Source organism: Colias philodice, chromosome 30 (genome assembly GCF_061535455.1).
Source record: "Colias philodice isolate Cphi_HAF_F1 chromosome 30, ilColPhil1 Martin Lab GWU primary, whole genome shotgun sequence".
Lineage (NCBI taxonomy): Eukaryota > Metazoa > Arthropoda > Insecta > Lepidoptera > Pieridae > Colias > Colias philodice.
In genome coordinates, this window is record NC_143115.1 from 1,005,413 (window position 1) to 1,026,113 (window position 20,701).

Below are 20,701 nucleotides of genomic sequence, written 5' to 3' on the forward strand. Positions count from 1 at the left end.
CACAATAACACAACACAACACAACTTGAGACATGCACCACGTAGGCAGGGGCCAGGACCCGGGACAAGCAGTGGCACCAGGCAGGCAGCAAGCAGGCAAGGCACGCTCAAATATGCGCAGCAATGTGTCGACAGCAGGTCGACAGTTAGCGACGTAAAGATGTGAAGCAGGCAGGCATCCCAGGTTGCAATTGCGTAGCGACAGATTCCGTAGACCACCTCTCGGGAGCTCATTAGTGCTCAACCGAAAAGCAGGCCGTGAAGAAGGCACGAGGTTTCAGGTGACTGATGGTGAAACGTATAGATTGCTTTCGACGATCACGTCGGGGTCACCAATATGGGGTTTTGTTACCCACGTAGAATGAAAGTGGTAGATTGTTACCTTTAATAAACCTAGGCTAGGCTCCACAGAGTACATTGAATATTGATAGGCTCTATGTGGGCTCTATTATACATTATACTCTTTGGTAGGTAGTGAATCCCATTCGAAATTCGGCCAAGTGCGTTCCGTTTCGGAACGCCACAGATAATAAAGGGTGTATTCCGTTATGGACTGCGACCACTGTAAGGTGTGACGTCAATTCAGTATACTGTGAAGCCGTTCCTTTATAGCCAGTTATACTGGTTACGATTTAAAACGGAACGCAATCCAGTATACTGTCAGCCGCATTTTTTGACGCAGCATTCAAATGAGTGTATTAAAGTTTTCTAGAACATAAAAATAAACTGTTTTGGAGTACTGTCCAATTAAAAATATTTTAATTAATATTAATTGTAAATTGAATTTATAATATAATAAAAGTAAATACTTTTTCATAAAAAAGAATAAAAAAGAACTTTCAGCTCGTATTGAACATTTTCAACACAGTCTAATAAAGTTATTTTTTGCAATTCTTCCATTGTTTTATTTATTAATCCAAACTAATTACAGAACTTTAAAATTTTCTGATTATACTGTAGCTTTGTATAAGACGTTAGGCACTCGAGTGGTTATGACTGATCATATTACTTACTCTGTGGACTGATCACGTGATCAAAGTACTGCGAGTACCTTACCTCGAAAACGCCGCGCCAGTGCTCACAGTAGAATATGGCGGCGATTAATGACGTCATAAATTTCCCTAGGGTACTGCGGCAGTATACTGGCAGTCCATATCGGAACGAATTTTTCCACAGTGATAGCACTGTGCAGTGGTTGCAGTGCATAACGGAAGACACCCGAATAGTTATAAGTTATAACTCATAATTTTATAAACTATGACATATGTCAAAATTAGAACTCATGGTGCAAAAATTGTATGGTTACTACAGCGAGTGTAGTTTTAATATACGTTATCTACTGTATTAAACTTTATTGCACCTCATGGTAAGCTTTTTAGTTCCACTACGGCACACTAGGGGCGCTGTACGAAATTTCATACAAACCGCTTACTACAATCGCTAGCGAGTATCGTGTGCGTAAACCATGCGTAAACTCATGTGTTGTGATAAGTTTGTTTTCTGTATTATATTATTTTGTTAATGCAGGTAGAACGATTATTATTCATAGTATCTTGAATGATCATTTGTGTTGTGTTTATACAGTATTTCATGGTGTTTTCTTTCAGCTGTGCAATTTTTTCTTGAGAAAGTTTTTGTTCTGTGCAAGTAGGTATGTACCTAGTTAAACATATTTTTCTTTATTAAAGTGAAACTTTTATTACATCGTCTCAAACTTTTTGGTCTGTGTAGCGCATGTCGCGTGTATCGCGGCTGCCGAGTAGGTATACCTACTCGGCAGCCGACCGTCACGCGATATGCGCTACACAAAGCAGTGTTCGGAACCGTTCGAACAGTTTCACTTTTACCGTGGTTTCATAAAACCACACAACATTTTTTTTTGGATAAGTGTTGTGTATAAAATGGTTGTTGAAAAGCTTCAAAGGTGAGTGTCTTGATGTCTAACTCAGCCCCCGGAATCACACACACAATAGAAAATCTATTGTGTCGTGGTCCGATCGGGCCGCTCGGGGCTCAATGGGTTAAAACTATTATTCAACATTTGTTTTTTTAAAGGCGTTATATATAGGTAATGTATTGCAGGATTTATTCAATTAATTGGAGTTAAAAAAAAAATCATTTTCAACTATTAAATTTTTCAAAAAGTCTATATTTTTTTCGTTTTGTCGCAATTTCATTTTTAGGTTATAACATTCTTCTGTAAGGCTTATAATTAAATTAGACCGGGAGATATTGACACAAAATTTCGAGTCATTTGTAACAGGATGGCGGTTCTACAGGGGTCTTAGTACGCAATGACACAAAGAAAAATGATGGTGTATACGCTGGTACCGGCGGCTTAGTTGCGTGAAACTTAAAGCCCGCCATACCGACGTGAATGTGTTGATTTAAAAAAAACAATTCAACCATTTGTACCAGGCTAACTTTTGCACAGGTAACCATCGTCGTGCAGCCATTTACGTAAATCACCATGTAAATGGCTGCACGACGATGGTTACCTGTGCAAAAGTTAAAGGCTTATTACACTACGCGGTATTCAGACAGTCTTACTAAGATTTAGCATAATGTAATAAGAGTTAGCAAGTTAGCCTGTCTAATTAGACCGACCGAATGGGTTCGACCATGCTTACTTGCTTGCTTGCTGAATACCGCGTAGTGTAATAAGACTTAGCACGCTAAGACCGTTCAGTCAGCGCGCGGCAGCCGCAGAGCAAAGTCGCTCGTATGTTTGTTTACTGTGGCCGCGTGCACCATGGCTTGTTCGAAAGAGAAAGAAGTGCTTTTTAATGTACTCGATTTGTACCGAGACATGCCATATTTATGGCAGAAAAGCCATAAAGATTATTATAACACTCAGTATTTGAATATTTGATAATTTTTCTCGTAAAAGTAAATACTCTTTCACCCATATTTTTCTTTTCTTTTTTGTATTTAAAATAATAGATGCGGCAAGAGCTATGGCGATTTTCTGGTGCTTTGAAAGTTTTCCCATCGCGCGACAACCGTCACCGACTACGTACGCCTTGCAAATGAGTTAGCATGCGATATTCAGCACAGTGTAATAGCGAGCTTGTCTAGTTAGATTTTAAGACAGTCTTAGTAAGACTGTCTGAATACCGCGTAGTGTAATAAGCCCTTTAGCCTGGTACAAATGGTTGAATTGTTTTTTTTTAATCAACACATTCGCGTCGGTATGGCGGGCTGCTGTAAGTCACACCGGAAAAGTATGGCATGACACTACCGCCTACTTCTTTTTTATGGGCTATCGGTAAATTCTAAAATTTTTGTGTTACAAATCGTTTGACTTTCGCTATTTTTACGAAGAGTACGACTAACGCCCACGTGACTAAGCCGCCGGTGCCAGCGTTCACACTATCATTTTTCTTTTAAAGTGAAACTTTTATTACATCGTCTCAAACTTTTTGGTCTGTGTAGCGCATGTCGCGTGTATCGCGGCTGCCGAGTAGGTATACCTACTCGGCAGCCGACCGTCACGCGACATGCGCTACACAAAGCAGTGTTCGGAACCGTTCGAACAGTTTCACTTTTACCGTGGTTTCATAAAACCACACAACATTTTTTTGTCATTGCGTACTAAGACCCCTGTAGATAGGGTTGCCAACATTTCATCATCAAAATATAGTATTTTCCAAAATAAGGTGTAAAAAATATACTTAGTACATTTAAAAAAAATATAGTATTTAAGGTGATGAATTAATTTTTCTAACATTTACGGCCCTTTTCAAACCTTCGTAATTTTTATATTATTAAAGTTGTCGTGATGAAAATTCTTGACAAGAAAGTTCAATAGTAACACAATACGTCTACCGTTTTAGAAACATGATTCCATGATATTTTCTCGATAGAAAAAAAATACAAAGTTAGCATTGTTATTTTTTTTTAATCTCTGGCATCTTCAAAATAACAAACGTAAAGTTACGACTCTTTGGATATTAACTATAAAATATACAACCTATACGTCTACCGATTTAGAATTTTGAAATATGCGATGGTTTTGAAATAAACAAGAAATACTTGAAATTAGCGCGCGACCAGCCAATATAGCGAGAGCCGCCCTGTACCTTCCTACCCCGATCGCTGCACGAGTCATTCCCGCTACGGCCGTCACACGGGGAACTTGTGTCGCTCGCGCAATCGTAAACAAGGGTGACAACACGATAAGACAAAATTAGACAAATGGGGACAATAAAGAAAATAAGAAGAAGAAACATAAAGGTTGGAGGAAAAAGAATGCTCACAATTGGAACAAATTAATGAAGTAAGTTGGTTTTATTTTAAATTTGATGATAATTGTATAATAGACGATGTTTGATATGTACCCCTGTTTTAAGTACATAACGAATGTGTAAGATTTTTTCATTTATAGCATAAATAATCTGTTCAGAAATCCGGAATCCAGAAGGAAAATAAACCCACTGATTGTTCACAATGTGAATCCACTCCTTCGTAAGTACCTTTATTCAGTCAAAAATGTATGTTATCAAAGCTCTACTGGTTTTATCGCATGATTCCATTTTTAGCAAAAAGCAACAAAGTGCAAAGAAATAAAAAATCATGGTGAACTTAGTGGAAGTTTGGTGGACATAATATGGAACAGGAGCTCATTGGAGTAGTATTATATTTAAAAAAAATACGAAATAATTTCAAGAATTACATTTCTTAGAAGGTGGTAGATAAGTATGTTGTATAAAGAATTTGATGTTGATATTTATTTCATTTATACTTACTGCACCTGTGCGGGAAATTGTTTAGTAATAAAACAGGTTTATATTCATATTTACATAGTAATGTGAGTTTTCATTTCGAAAAATTTTGTGTAAGTATATTAAATTGAGTTCCTGGGTGATCTGGAAACACAATTGGGCCCGGAAGATGGCGCTGCAGTCACTCCTCCTAATGACATGAACCGATTTGGATGAATATTTGTGTGCACATTTCATTTTTGTGGGATGATTGGTTGATTCGCTTTCACATTAGCTAATATTATGTATTTTTGTTGTTAGAAAGTAAACTTAATTTAATGTTTATAATACATTATTATTGGTATAAATAAGCCAGTGTTCGTCTCACATTGCTGTACCTGCCTACCTACCCTACCAGGGCCTAACTTTGTTCTGGCTATTTTATTTTGATTATTTGTAATGAATAATTACAATTATAATAGAGTGCAAAAAAAAATTTTGTGTTTTTTTAAACAATTTTTTTATTTAAAAAAATATCATTCCGACCGCGGCTTTGCCCGCGTGGAATTAGATTATATCGTGAATCCTGTCTTATCCCACAGAAGTGTTCAGTTCGGATAAAAAGTATCCTATGTGTAAATCCAGGCAATTAGCTATATATTTTATCAAAATTGGTAATGTAGTCTTGACGTGATTAAGTAACAACTAACAAAAAAATATACAAATTAACATCCAAAGTTTCGCATCAGTTTTACTGTATTAGTGATATCTTCCACTCTTGACTTTGACTGAGAAGAATTAGGGTTTATAACTTCTTTCAGAAATATTACCTTTCATTTCTGGGCATGACGTAATATCTACGTCAGCATCAAATTTTATCTAAATCCATTCAGTAGTCCGCGTTATTGAGTACCATTTTATTTTTTCAGAGTAACAATATTTTTTGTTATTTTAAAGATTATTTATAACCTGTATTATTTTGTAATAAAGTAAACATTACGAAATAATAATAATTATTAATAATGTCTAAGTAGTTGTTAAAAAGAAGATTATTTGTTTATAAGCAAGAAAATAAAACCAATAAATCAACAATTAAATATATGTATAAGAATATTATAACTGTATGACGACTCCATACATGTTAGTCCCGAGTCGGCCAGCGGCAGCGCGGCGAGTTTGCAAGAATGACTTCGCGCACACCCGCGTTCGCGATAGCGAGCTATTAGACTCCGCCCGCCAAGCAGTGGATTTTTTTTGTGTATCGTCTTAATGGGAAATACAAAAAAAATAGACAAATATATTTTATTACACGCTTTATATTAGCTTCACCTGTATGTTTGTAACCGACTTCTTTGGGCGCGATTTTGACCCACTTTAAACGGCCAGATTTCGTTCAAACTTTGTAGATTTATTGAGGACCGATGACAATACACTAATTTGATAAAATAAATAATAGTTAAAAAAAAATAAAAAATACGCTTTTTATAGAAAACCGACCTAAAAGCGTGTTTTTTAGTTTTTTTAAACTATTATTATTTTTATAAATACTATATTTTTTGCACTTCTTGCACTGTGTAACAGCTTTTTGTTTAAAATAAACTAGCTTTCCGCCCGCGGCTTCGCCCGCTTTGCCTAAAACATAATAAATATATACTAAAACCCTCCTCTTGAATCACTCTATCTATTAAAAAAAACCGCATCAAAATCCGTTGCGTAGTTTTAAAGATTTAAGCATACATAATACATAGGGACATAGGGACAGTGAAAGCAACTTTGTTTTAAATTGTCACATTCAATTTTTAGATTAATATTAATCAAAAGCTCATTTTTAGGGTTCCGTACCTCAAAAGGAAAAAACGGAACCCTTATAGGATCACTTTGTTGTCCGTCCGTCCGTCTGTCAAGACCCTTTTTCTCAGGAACGCGTGGAGGTATGAAGCTGAAATTTATATCAATTACTCAGGTCTACTGTCCCTTGAAGCTGTGAAAAAATCAAACTTCTAAGCCAACGCAATCAAAAGATACAGCCGTTTATGCCGCAAATTTTCGACACTTGCAAGGGAATCAAAACCTACAGGGTGCTTCCCGTGAATTCAGAATCTTGAAATTTGGTACGAAGCAACGTCTTATAGCATAGATAAAGGAAAAATTACGAAAACCATAAAAAACCTTGCAGGTTTGTACGGAACCCTCGGTGCGCGAGTCCGACTCGCACTTGGCCGGTTTTATTTATCAATGATACACTACTTCTGTTTCTTTCTTCTCGCCACTGGTAGGTATATATGCGCAATAGGTTATATGACTTAGCCATCTTAACAATGAATAGGCGCGTTCTTATTTTTTTTAATGAAGGATTTGTTTGTTACATTTGTCGGTGTTGAAAATATAGTATTTTTGCGTACTATATATTATGTTTTCAACAGTATATAGTACGCAGACCCGAAATATAGTACAATACTATATATTATAGTACGGTTGGCAACCCTACCTGTAGAACCGCCATCCTGTTACAAATGACTCGAAATTTTGTGTCTATATCTCCCGGTCTAAATCTTGCGTTGATGTAAGTTGCGTTTTTAAGTTAAACTTGATATCACGAGTTTAGGAGTTGTTTATTCGTTGGTGTGAGAGTGGTTTTTTTTGTGTTTTCTCGCGTGTAATATGATGCCTCTGTTTGTCAGCTGGGACGAAGAGGGGTGGGGCGTGGCGGAGAGCGTGGCGGCCGGCGTGCGCGACGAGCCGCTGCTGCGCGTGGCGGCCGGCGTGCTGCTCGGCGCGCTGCACGCGGTGCGCGAGCACGACTCGCTGCTGCGCGGCTCCGAGCCGGCGCTGCCGGAGCACGAGCGCGCCGCCGCCTGGCAGCAGTTCCAGCTGAAGCACGTGCACCCCGCCAGTATTTATTTATTTATTACACTTTATTGTAATACAATGATTAAAATATAATAGGAAACAATATAAAGAAAATATGGTAATAGAAAGATGTAGTACAATCGGCGGCCTCATCACTAAGCAGTAATCTCTGCCAGGCAACCAAGTATGTGTGTGCGACGCGAGACTCGTGCGCGGCGCGGCGCTGCTGCAACCACAGACATACATTAAGATAGACTACGCGAGTGTATGAACTTCCCTTGTCCAAACTAAGTATACAACACTTACTTGACGCTGGCCTACACTCAGTCCGCGCTTGCAGTTCGCCTAGGAAGGACGTGAAACTGAATAGAGTAAAATGCCGAATTGCGTAGTTATAAACAGTAGAAACTCCACGGCTGTGAGTGGCCGAGTTATCGGAGATGTTTCCTTCCACCGGTAATTAATTTTCTAATCAGAATATGCACTAGTAGTTTATGCCAGAAATAAAGGCCTAATACAAAAATATCGGTGTCAGGGCTTAGAATAATTATCTCTGCACTGTCTTTGTGTTTGACTGAATGAAAAATATGGCAGAAAATTCTTGAATCAGCCTCTGTGTGATTAGATTTGGCATAAACTTGAAAATATACTCGCCATCTTTGGATGCTCCCCCCACTCCCCCATGCAACTATTTCACTGTATCAACTATTGAATCGTAAACAATGGACTATTGTTAATTATTTAAAATAATAATTTAAAAAATATATTCATGAGTTTTCAATCTATAGTGGTTTAAAGTTAACTCAAAAATGGACCATTTTCGTAAATTTTCTAAAAAATCTTAGAGAAAGTGTAAGAAATGTTATAGTATGCTATATATTCGTGATCTACTCAATAAGCTCTTTCATTTGATACCCCACGCGGCATTATTTTTTTCTTTGTATGCCATATTTAATTACCGGGGTGCGGGGAAGGGGACCACAAAACTGGTTGGCAACATCTGTCTATAGGATGTCTGGGATCTATACAATATATATCAGAAGTCAGATTTAGGTCCACTATTTATGCAAACGAACATCTCCTTGGAGCCTGCTCTATTGTTAAATAGGTGCCATACGCAATTTTTTTTTCAAAATAATTAAAATGTCATCGAAGTAAGTGAAATTCCATCAACATGAGTCCCCTGAAGGATAAGTAATCACTGTGTTACTTATACTATATATAATATTCATTTTACTATTTACAATTTTTTTGCAACAATCTACCCCGACAACATTAAGAATAGCTTAACATAATCCAAAACAAAAACCAAAAAGATTTCTTCTCCGTTACAGATCCTTCAGCGATAATGACGAAAAAAGAAAAATTTGCTTTCGAAGATAAAGCTTCCACGAGCAGTGATTTTGCTAGTACCTCGACAACTAGTAGCAAGATTAAGAAAGGAAATAATAGTCAGACGACAAAAGAAAAAGCATCTACGCCATCAGAAGAGGCAACGCCCGATCTCTTACCTCCTGATAAAGATGAAATGCTGGTCAAAAAAATAGTGCAAATATTAATCGAGAATAATTTCCATGAAACTATTCTAGCTCAAGAACTGACAAAGCTCATTGTCAATGTAAGACGGCTTGTCAGTTCTCGTATGGGTGATGATGGGCTCCTCAAAGATCCTATTGCAGCCGGTATCGCATCTGTACTGTTGCAAAACGATGCGGACTCAGGATATACTGTTCCCGATGAACAGATAGTTGAAGATACTGCACCTATTCCTGTTGAAAAAAATGACGTAAAGGAAGATGTTCAAGTAGCCACCACAAAAAGTTTCAGACAATCAGACAGTATCCTCATAAGTGATGATGGTGACGTTGAACCGATCACGGAACCTCCCCCACTCGTTCCGATTACTAAAAAGCAAAAAATAAAAGAAAAAGTGATTGAGAAACAAAACGTTCCAGACAAGAAGGAAGAGAAGAAAGTTGAGGAGGAAAGAGTTCCATTGCACCCTTTGATTCTGTCGAACGATGATTTCATTAAGATTGTAGCGCACATGTATCAGAGAGGTAACTCGATGCTTTCTGATGACGCAGCCAAGATTGCGGCACAGTACAGCACTAACAAAGCGCGTAGTGAATACGAGGCAACCGGCGTCCCCGTTGTTAGCGGACCATTATATGAAATTGCTATTGAGGTAGGATATCTCCATACATTTTTATTGTATTTATGAGTTCAACTTAATAATGTTACTATTAAATTTGATAATTTTTAAATGTAAATGATTTTATTGTTTTTCTCTCTGTTATATGATATCTTTCCTTTAAAAAATATCCATACCGACTATACAATAAATAATTTATTTTTCATTATTTTCAGAGCTTTGGATTGGAAACACTCAAGGGAGTGCACGAATCCACTAAAACGAAGTTTGACAAGCCACCACAGCCGTCAATAACTATAACGAACAAAAATAATGATGACGTACACGTGGCTGAGGCGGATGTCGAGAAGAAAGAGAAAAAGAAGAAATTTGTTGGACCAAAGTCTAGGAAGAGATTGGTTGAGCCCTCGCCATCCCCTCCACCACTCGTGGAAATAAATCAAGCGATCGTCCCCGAACCACTACCACAAAACGTGTTTCCTGTGGGAATGTGAGTTATAATATTTAATATTATAGTCTGTCCACTATAAGAATTGCTTTTTGACAGCTCGACGGGTGATACCAGAAGTGATGTCCAAAAGATTATCGATTGTGATACCATTTCAATCATAAATTCAAAATATTATCATAAATCGAATTAGGTACGTAAATAATAATTACAACGTAAACGTGTAATAGATAATATGTGATAATACTAATACATATCTATGCATTTTATGTTATAACTAAACTAAACTAATGTTTTATTATTTACTAGCGGTCCGCCCCGGCTTCGCCCGTGGTACATATATACGTTTTCTCTACATAAGAACCATCCTCGTACTTCAATGAATATAAACGGGTGCAGACCCGCCGCCTTTTTATAGCTCCCGCAGCGAAGCGCGTCGAACGCGGCAACTGATACACAAAAACAATCCTTATGGCATGATTCTGTATTCTCGCGCAATGACTTATAGCGTATTTCATGTATAACTTTGGTGTTTCTACACCGATTTACATGATTCTTTTACTATAACCTGCCCAGGAGTATGAAGAATAATTGTGCCAAATTTGGTTAAAATCCGTCGTGTAGTTTTTGTTTCTATAACGAATATACAGACAGACAGACAGACAGACAGACAGACAGACAAAAATTTTACTGATTGCATTTTTGGCATCAGTAGCGATCCCTTATCACCCCTTCATAGTTTTTTTTTAAATATATTTCATGTACAGAATTGGCCTCTCTACAGATTTATTATAAGTATAGATAAGTAATATCTTATAAGATACTATTTAAGCTAGCCAAAGTTTAAATAAACTTATTTACCTGTGCCACAGATATTATTATACTATTCATACCTATGCATTATATATAATTTAGGAGATCCACAAAATGTTAGAACTTGTACAATTCCAATAAATAATAAATGTCACCGTAAAATTGTAAACACCGTAGATTTCAATCTCTATATTATTACGAACTAGCGGTCCGCCCCGGCTTCGCCCGTGGAACATATTTACGTTTTCTCTACATAAGAACCATCCTCGTACTTCAAGGAATATAATAGAAAAGAATTATCGAAATCGGTTCAGCCGTTCACACGTGATGCCGCGACAACGCGAAACGGGTGCAGACCCGCCGCCTTTTTATAGCTCCCGCCGCGAAGCGCGTCGAACGCGGCAACTGATACACAAAAATAATCCTTATGGCATGATTCTGTATTCACGCGCGATGACTTATAGCGTATTTCATGTATAACTTTGGTGTTTCTACACCGATTTACATGATTCTTTTACTATAACCTGCCCAGGAGTATGAAGAATAATTGTGCCAAATTTGGTTAAAATCCGTCGTGTAGTTTCTGTTTCTATAGCGAATATACAGACAGACAGACAGACAGACAGACAGACAAAAATTTTACTGATTGCATTTTTGGCATCAGTAGCGATCCCTTATCACCCCTTCATAGTTTTTTTTTAAATATATTTCATGTACAGAATTGGCCTCTCTACAGATTTATTATAAGTATAGATTGGTTTCTATCTTACAATTTGGTTGTCTTTATGTTTAAATTAGGTATATAACTTATTAGAAGAGTTTTTCTGTATCGGATATATTTTACAGAGTATTTCTATCGATTATTATAATCTATCGACCCATCATTGAATAATTCTGTGTAGACATCACTAAGTGGGCGGGGCCTGTCCATGAAGTACAATAATTATTTGTATGACATTTTAACATAGACAATTCAATCCTTCATAGGCGTGGAGCTGTCAAAAAGCAAATAATATAATGGACAGAGCATAAGTCAGTTAACATGTGAGGACTACAAGAGCTAGCTGAACTTGAGTGACTCGCGCACACATTAACACAATCGACTTTTATCGTTTTTTAGTCCTCTTGACGGATTTCGTTTTATTTCCCATACTTAATATTTACAAAAATTTACCAAATTACAAATTTATCTGTTTTAAAGTAAGTAAAATGGATTCTAAAAATAATTTAACAACAAAAAAAAAACAATTCTGGCGGAAAAAAAATCAGTGAAACAAGCGACACATCCGTCTAGCAACAGGCCTCGGCCGGTACTGTCGGTGCACAGGCGTTCACACTTCACGCACACATGCGTACGTTTTTTGGTTTGGAAATAAGAATTTGCGATTAACACGAAATCTATTGATTGGATTAAAAAAATAAAACACTAATAATGGAGTATGTAATTGTACAATTATTTGCCAAAAAACAGAATCATTGCATGTAATTTAGTGTGGTTTTTATCATCAAAAGATTTTTTCTAGAGGTACCTTTGTGATTTTTTTCTGTCGAGTAGTAGAGAGCTAACTGTATATCTCCTGAAGAATATCATATTATAAGAAAAACACACGAGCTAGGTAAAATATTAAGTTTGAATGTAATAAGAATGTACTGCGATTCTACACAGCTACCTAATTGATGTAGGTAGTTGATAACAAAACGCAGCAAGTCAGCGACTATTAGCAAAGTGAGGGTAGTTTGGTCGAACGTCGTATAAACAACGTCCGAGCCCCTAGGCACGATTCGTACGAATGCGCCACGAGTCAAAGGAACGCGGCAATTTATAGTATGCGACAGCTAAGCATGTTCGGACAGGAAACAGTGACAACTATATTGACAACTACTCATCCACAAAAATATTAAATCAAAAGTTACGTCTAACAATATATTTATCTGAGATTTTTTACTGCAGTTAATCCACAGAACAGTAAAAACAAATGGAAGTGCTATAATGTCATAATTAGTATGAAAACCAGTGTCGCCAAACCCACACATATAAGCTGATAGTTATACAGTACACTACAAGTAAACTATGCCTTTGATTGAACAGCTTAATTTGAGTAAAAACTGACTTAGGTTATAAATTCAGCATTTCAATTTGTACCCTAACGCACGATGTTACGGTTTATTTTAGTATAACATCCCTAGGTATATTAGCTGTTTTGTTTCTCTTTGCTCAGAAATTACAAATTCGAAAACATTCAGCTATTCCATAACAGAGGGCGTTAGTTTTCGATAGATATAACTTTGAACCTCAACACATAGAGATAAGATTGAAATTTGTGCCACTCTGCATTAATGACATTAACTTGATATTAACCTGATGCTATGCCCTAAGGGATATCAGCCTTGTTATCGATAATTCACAAATAAATATTTTTTTGTGCATTTTTTTTTCTTTCTATTATATGCGTATAATTTAATATAATGTGTTACATTTTGGAGTATGTTTATTACTACTAAGTAAGTCTTTTAATATTATAATTATTAAATAAAAAACAGAATAGAATAGTACAAATCTATATTTACAAAATACAAACAGAAAATATGCATTATTTTAAATCTTAGAACAGCCGTAGGTTTGATGTATCGTTGGCCTTTGTAAGACTGCTTAGTGCTGTTCGGCATCCAGTTAACTCGTCACGTTGCATTTATCCATTTCTCTTTTAAATTAGCCACTTTGGGAAATCTATAAATAAATTGAAAAAATGAAAGCTAAGGAAAAATAAAATAAAATTTAATATTTATAATGTTTGTCTTTTCTAAAGTATCGATACTGTCGATATGCGCCACAAGCATCACTAAACCGACATTCGTTTGTTTATTGCAATAATATTCCAGAAAGTCTAGTTTGCTGTTCAATCTATACTAATTTCTTATGGATTAAGGTTCATTTTGACTAGATATTTGTATACAATTTTGACAAATTACGACAAGTGAAGTTATAACATAAAATATATGTAAAATAAATAAAAATAAGACTTACCGATGGTATGGAATACCTCCATTGCTGATATTATTTCGTCTGCTATCATTTTTGTACTCTAATACCGAACAACACGTCCTAATTAATGAATAAATATGGAAAAAAGGTTTGACAGCTGACAACCGACTTGAATATTTTTCTGTGCACAACTGAGAGCAAGTTAGGTGATCTTACCTTACAGGTGACACGTGGGCCCTGCCGACATCACACTTCTATTTATTTTTACTGTTCTGTGAGTTAATCATATACTTTCAACTTCAAGTATTATAAAACTCGCATTTAGCTCTTCTAGTCCCCTTAATAAGTTTGTCACATTTCACCTGGACCTACATTCCTTAGTTATGTTTTTAATATTAAGTGATTAATTAATTGACGCATCAGCTCCATAGTCGTTAATTTATAATTTTTCTGTCAAATAATGTTAAATTAAATTCTGCCTATCGACCAAAATATTAATATTCTAAAACTTTATGTAACAGGTTCAAAGACCCCGTAGAAGTCGCCAAATCTCAGCCACCACAGGTCGTGGAGGAATGTATTCTACCAGACGACGATGAAGAGGACGTCGTCATCATCTCTGTAGTTCACAGACCAGCCAGGATCCTAACTCCGCCAGCAAACAACGAGACAGAATCTCGAGCACTATCTCGAAACTTTATCGACAATACATTACCTAGCCAAACTCTCTCAACTGATACAATACCCAAACAAATTACCCCAAATCTTCCAACGCAGTCAAAAGCTCATAAACAGATCAAGCCAGTTACTAAAAAGCAGACAATAACACCACCTAAACAGATTACGCAAAATGTTGCAACGCCGTCGAAACCACCCCATATACAAATTACTCCAAATCTTGCAACACAGTCTACACCCACCAGTGTCCGAGTTCTAACGATCGACAAAGGTACACCGATCATTCCACAATCGACGGCACCAGCGGCAAATATAACATCACAAGTGACACCTGGAAATGAACAAATATGTCTCTCTGATAGCGACGATGAAATAGTGTCTTATCCAGTTGGAATTAAAAATCCATCTAAAAGTTTAGAACCTGTCACTGTAACTCAACCTTCTCCGAAAAACGCAACGAAAGGTGCACCTATAATTGTACAGTCTGCTAGCTTTAAAGGCGGCACACCATTCGTTCTTTCAAATAAAGTCAAAAAGATGTTAGATCCTAATAAAAAGTCTCATTTCATACCAGTAAACGGGGTTCCACAATGTCAGAGCAATAGCGAAGTAACCCCTCATGTCATCATTTCTCCTTCCACCCCGACTAAAGACAGCGTGTCCCACGACCAGTATACTAAAAAAGACAATTCCAAAAAATCAGGAAAAATCGAAGTGACAGCCACTGAAGTATTCTCTGCAAATGATTTAAAGAGTCTACCAACACAGACTGCAACTAATAAAATTGTAGCGAATGCCAATAATCAAATGATGAGCCAACCTAGTACTTCGAATATATATAGTAGAAATTCAAGCAAGCCAAACGTGGTTCCACAAGCTAATCATAGAAAAAGATCGTATAAAGAATTACCAAAGGTGCAAATTACGAAAACTGAAGCTAAACCCAACGTTATAAAAATATTGAAAGATGATTTGCCCAAGCCCAAAAGTGTCGCAAATACGAGCAGAGATCGCCCCGTGATGATATCCAACCCATCATCCACAATCCAGACAAAAGGTTCGCCTGCCCGTAAAAAATTATTGGTGATCTTAAAAAAAATTCAATATGACAATATTAATGAATCTAGTTCAAGTCCAAAAGTAATTAACGTGGAAAGAGAGGCGGCGAAGAAGTTAACGGCCAGCTCTTTTATTGATGTCGCGTGAGTTTTTTACATCTAACAAATCCACTTCATGTATTTTCCCCTTTTAAATGTATTTTAATTTTCAATTACAGAGATATCCCAGAGAGAAAGCCCAAAGTGGAAAACCGACCCGCGCCATACGTTGACAAATCGGCGAAGAAACAGAAAAGTAAGTAAATTTCAATTTCAATGCTTTTTGATAAAAATAAGGAAAATTATTGTATGATTAATCGATTGGGAAAATAAAACTAATTATTAAAATGAATGCAAGGGGGTGTCACATGAATTAAATCAATTTGATATGTGTATGAAGTTTATTACGCATACTTACCTACTACCACACCCCGGACACTCCATACAAAATTACCGTTTTGACAGTCACGCTGTAGAGACTGCAAATGACGCGAAATTTTGTGGGTCATTTGTAACAGGATGGCGGTTCTACAGGAGTCTTAGTACGCAATGACAAAAAGAAAAATGATGGTCCGAACGCTGATACCGGATGCGTTAAGATACTGTAATATAAAATATAACAGTATCTTAAGATAAAATATTATAGTATCTTCACCGTGTGTGACGCGCTTTATGGTTGGCACATTGTGACTAGCGTAAAAAAAAAATCGCGTTTTTCTGATGAAATACATCCGTAAACAACACAATATCTCTAACTACGAAAAACGATAATCACAAATCCAAAATAATAAAATTACTTTTAAGCGCGTCACACACGGTGAAGATACTATAATATTTTATGTTAAGATTCTCTAATATAAAATATTACAGTATCCTAAGGTATCCGGTATCATAACACTGACACAAAATTTCGGGTCATTTGTAACTGGATGGCGGTTCTACAGGGGTCTTAGTACGCAATGACAAATAGAAAAATGATGGTCAGAACGCTGATACCGGATACCTTAAGATACTGTAATATTTTATATTAGAGAATCTTAACATAAAATATTATAGTATCTTCACCGTGTGTGACGCGCTTAAGTCAATTTTATTAATGTTGTCAATCTTCGTAATAAAATAAAAGAGAAATAATAAAGTAATAAAATAAAAGATCGGGTTTAGTGCTATTTCTTTAATAATAAATCAAACAATAATAATAATGTTTTAAAAATGTTAAATAAAAATAAGAAATAATTAATAATTTAAAATGATAATATAATAAATAATATTAATAATTTTTTTATTTAATTTTATCCATTCTACTATCAAAATCTTCAAAATCAATTTAGCGGTTCAGAAAATATATCGTAATATTACATACTTTACATTTACACTATATTACATTCGCATTCATAATATTAGAAAGTGTATCATACAAAACACACCACAAATTTATTTATAATACATTTTTAAAAGAGTTTTAATTTTAAAGTTAAATAAATAATATGTTAAAATATAGTTCTTCTTGTAAACTATCGAGTACAGCGTTGGTCAAGTCACATCACTACGATCACGTGGAGGCAGCGAGATGCGCGAGCGAGCCTGCGCGTGTCCGCCTCCCACTTCCCCTTCACCCCCGCGATGCTAGATTTATTTTCATAAAAATAAATACAACAATCGATTTACCGGTGAAATGTGATACTGGATTTCAATTTTGTGTATTTTCTAGTATTCACTTCGAGAGCACCAGCACTAAACCACGAGCGGCGGGAACGTCGTGTTCGTCGTCGTCGTCCCACGTGTGCCGTCTGTTCCTGGTTGTTCGCACGTTTTCATTTGTCTTATTTTACTGCATTGATTTCATAAACTTTACATCAGTGTTGTCCACTGAGAAGCTTTCAGATGTTGCAAGTTTATTAAGAGTCCATATCGATTTTAGAGTGATTTTGACTTGTTTCTGTAATTCTTTAGGAGCTCGTTTAACAAAACTAAATTAGTAACAATGTGTTATAATATCTTAAATTAAAGATTCATTCAATATCTAATATATGTTCGAGACAATTTATTGATATTCATTGTCCAGTTTGTTTAATAGTCAATAACCTGAGGCGTGTTTCAATTTTTTTCCATGCGGGACGTTCGTGTCTTTGTAGTTTACACGGAATTTAAAAGAAGAAGTTTTCTTATAAAATATACGACAGTAAAGACACTGAGACATCCTAAAATATGTTCGAGGCAATTTAAGTACTTTTATTCAAAAATTCAAAGAAAATCTAAGTTAAAATAGCCTTACTTTGATGAAATTTTATGTGTATTTGGCGTCGAATTTCTAAAACATACGACAGAGTAAAAAAAAAAAAAAATACACATTAAATGATAGATTTATGCTTAAAAATTTGCAATAAAAAAATAGATATTCTATGATTTATGAAAGTAATGGATTATGGAATAATTGGTATGAAGTTTATTACGCATACTTACCTACTACTTATACATCTTCTTATATATAAAAATGAATCGCAAAATGTGTTGGTAAGCGCATAACTCGAGAACGGCTGAACCGATTTCGATAATTCTTTTCTATTATATTCCTTGAAGTACGAGGATGGTTCTTATGTAGAGAAAACGTAAATATGTACCACGGGCGAAGCCGGGGCGGACCGCTAGTATTTAATAAATGTTGTTTCTTTTTTCAGAACTTCTGACGCTGGAGGACTTCAGTTTAGACGATTTTGATGATATTGACGATTTGAATTAGAATAGATGTAAAGAATATTATGATTATTATTTGAGTGTAACTTCTATCAATAAGATAATTCTTTCTTTGGAAGAGGTTTTTTTTTTCAGTACTGTTTATGTTTCCTCATTTGTGATAAAAATATGCTAATAGTTTAAGGACAGGCGGCGTTCGCGCCAGTAAGTGTAAAGTAATTTAAGAAAAGGTATTGTCGTAGTTTTTAAGTGTTATAATAACTCTTAGGGCCGATTTTTCAATCCTTGGATAAAACTTATTCGTCGAATAATGTATAAAACTACCATTTTAAAAACGTATTCTAATTGCCCGTATTTGACAGTTTACGTGACATTTTAATATTATCCTGTAATACTTTATTAGACGGATAAGTTTTATCCAAGCATTGAAAAATCGGCCCTAACAGTAAGATTTTATTTTTATGTTTGTCTAAAAGAATCCTGTTTATTTTATATAAAGTTTATATATATAAAAAAAGAGAATTACAATTATTACTGTCGAACGAAAAATATTTAATTCTTTTGTCTACAATACTATTGTAATTTGTAATGCATGGAAATATTCGTGGTTTAATAAATGTATAACGATATAATTTTGTTTTTTATTTATATGTTGTGTTCTAACTTAAAAAAAATAAGAGAGGTACATTTATTTTCCCTATAAGTATAATTAGCTAGCTAATATTTATTATTCTGTGGTATAACTCCATTATAAATCATATTTATATACCCTTGACCACATTTTACTACATTTTTATTAAATTATTTTTTATGCGATAAACATAATATTATATGAACGAATTTCTTCGAATTCGACCTTACATAGTATCTTGTATTATAAGGAATAAATAATAAAAAACCAAAATATTGCTTTACTCTTTATTGGAACCAAACCCAGTTAAAAATCACATCTTTTTACATTAATGCTATTTAGGTACATATATGAGGAATATATTAATTTATATTTATACATATTTACATATTGTATATCTATTTTAAACTTTACCAACTAAATTGTGAATTTTTCAAACTCAAGGTGACAAAAAAAAGCCGGGTTGCACTGGGGGAGTGCCGGCAGAAGTGAAAACTTGATTATTAACGTTGAGCATGTTTGATATTTTGGAATGGTATCCGTCTTACGCTTTTTCGATCAGGTCACGTTTCCTGACGCGAGTTTATGATTTTATACCCATTACAGAAAAAGTGCTCAACGCCGCTAAAGAAGTTTTCACTTCAAAAAACTAATTTTTTTACACAATATAATGAAAAGGCATACATAGGATTACACTTGGAGGAAATGCCGAAAATACATTCGTCTCTTTCCCTCGTATTGCAATTTATCATGCTATCTCATTTCTTTAAATGTACATGTACGAGTTGAAACTAAGAAAAAGCTATCCATCCTGTTTAGATATTCAAAATAAAAGCGAGACGAATATACTTTACATTTTATTTCTAAATTCACAATTTACGACATTCAGGCCCAATATCAATACTCTCTGATAAAGTGACTGATAAACTATTCAACACTTATTGACACTTACATTTGTCATGTTAACTAACAGATAGGCTAAACGTTACACATCCAGAAGTTGTGAAGTTACTAAACGTCAGTTTCTTATTAAAAAAAAAAACACTCTTTTTCAGTACTAATACCAAGACTAATACAATGATAATATAAGGACTTTAATATTTCGTATTTTATGGCATTCAAATGCTTTATAAATATATTTTTTTAAAGAATAGAAAAAATTAGATCACTCAGCGGGATTCGAATCCGCATCTTTTGCCATACCGAGGCGACGCCTGACCAATTCGGCCACCCGTGATGCCGCCAGAGCAATCTAATTTATTCTACTCTTTTCGGCTTAATGTATCTAATACATATAAGAACTGAAAAAAATAAAAACTTTAACAAATGTACAATACATCTTCTTCTTATATATAAAAATGAATCGCAAAATGTGTTGGTAAGCGCATAACTCGAGAACGGCTGAACCGATTTCGATAATTCTTTTTTTATTATATTCCTTGAAGTACGAGGATGGTTTTTATGTAGAGAAAACGTAAACATGTACCACGGGCGAAGCCGGGGCGGACCGCTAGTGAATATATATAAATAACAAAAAATATTTAGATTTAACAATAAAAAACGCGATGGCAAATCAAGATTTGGTGATGTATTAAAATAAATTCTTAACCAAATTATACGTGTGTAGTATTCTATAGCTATCTATCTCTT

At 35.2% G+C, this 20,701-nt stretch overlaps 1 protein-coding gene and 2 long non-coding RNA genes across 3 annotated transcripts; 2 read left to right on the forward strand and 1 right to left on the reverse strand.

Annotated features, from left to right (window-relative positions):
• Positions 1 to 3,699: 3,699 nt before the first annotated feature.
• LOC149475359 (uncharacterized) lies at positions 3,700 to 5,191 on the forward strand. Its single transcript, XR_016318044.1, has 3 exons — positions 3,700 to 4,278; positions 4,405 to 4,466; positions 4,541 to 5,191. It is a non-coding gene; the product is annotated as an uncharacterized LOC149475359 (long non-coding RNA).
• Positions 5,192 to 7,430: 2,239 nt separating this feature from the next.
• Positions 7,431 to 18,799, forward strand: LOC149475360 (uncharacterized). Its single transcript, XM_089713353.1, has 6 exons — positions 7,431 to 7,595; positions 8,887 to 9,740; positions 9,923 to 10,197; positions 14,473 to 15,831; positions 15,906 to 15,982; positions 18,405 to 18,799. The coding sequence occupies exons 2-6, from the start codon at positions 8,901 to 8,903 to the stop codon at positions 18,464 to 18,466; spliced, it is 2,613 nt and encodes an 870-aa protein (XP_089569479.1). The 5' UTR covers positions 7,431 to 7,595; positions 8,887 to 8,900; the 3' UTR covers positions 18,467 to 18,799.
• Positions 18,800 to 19,324: 525 nt separating this feature from the next.
• Positions 19,325 to 20,384, reverse strand: LOC149475361 (uncharacterized). The gene is made up of 2 exons (XR_016318031.1): positions 19,714 to 20,384; positions 19,325 to 19,519 (listed from the first exon to the last, which is right to left on the reverse strand). It is a non-coding gene; the product is annotated as an uncharacterized LOC149475361 (long non-coding RNA).
• Positions 20,385 to 20,701: the final 317 nt, after the last annotated feature.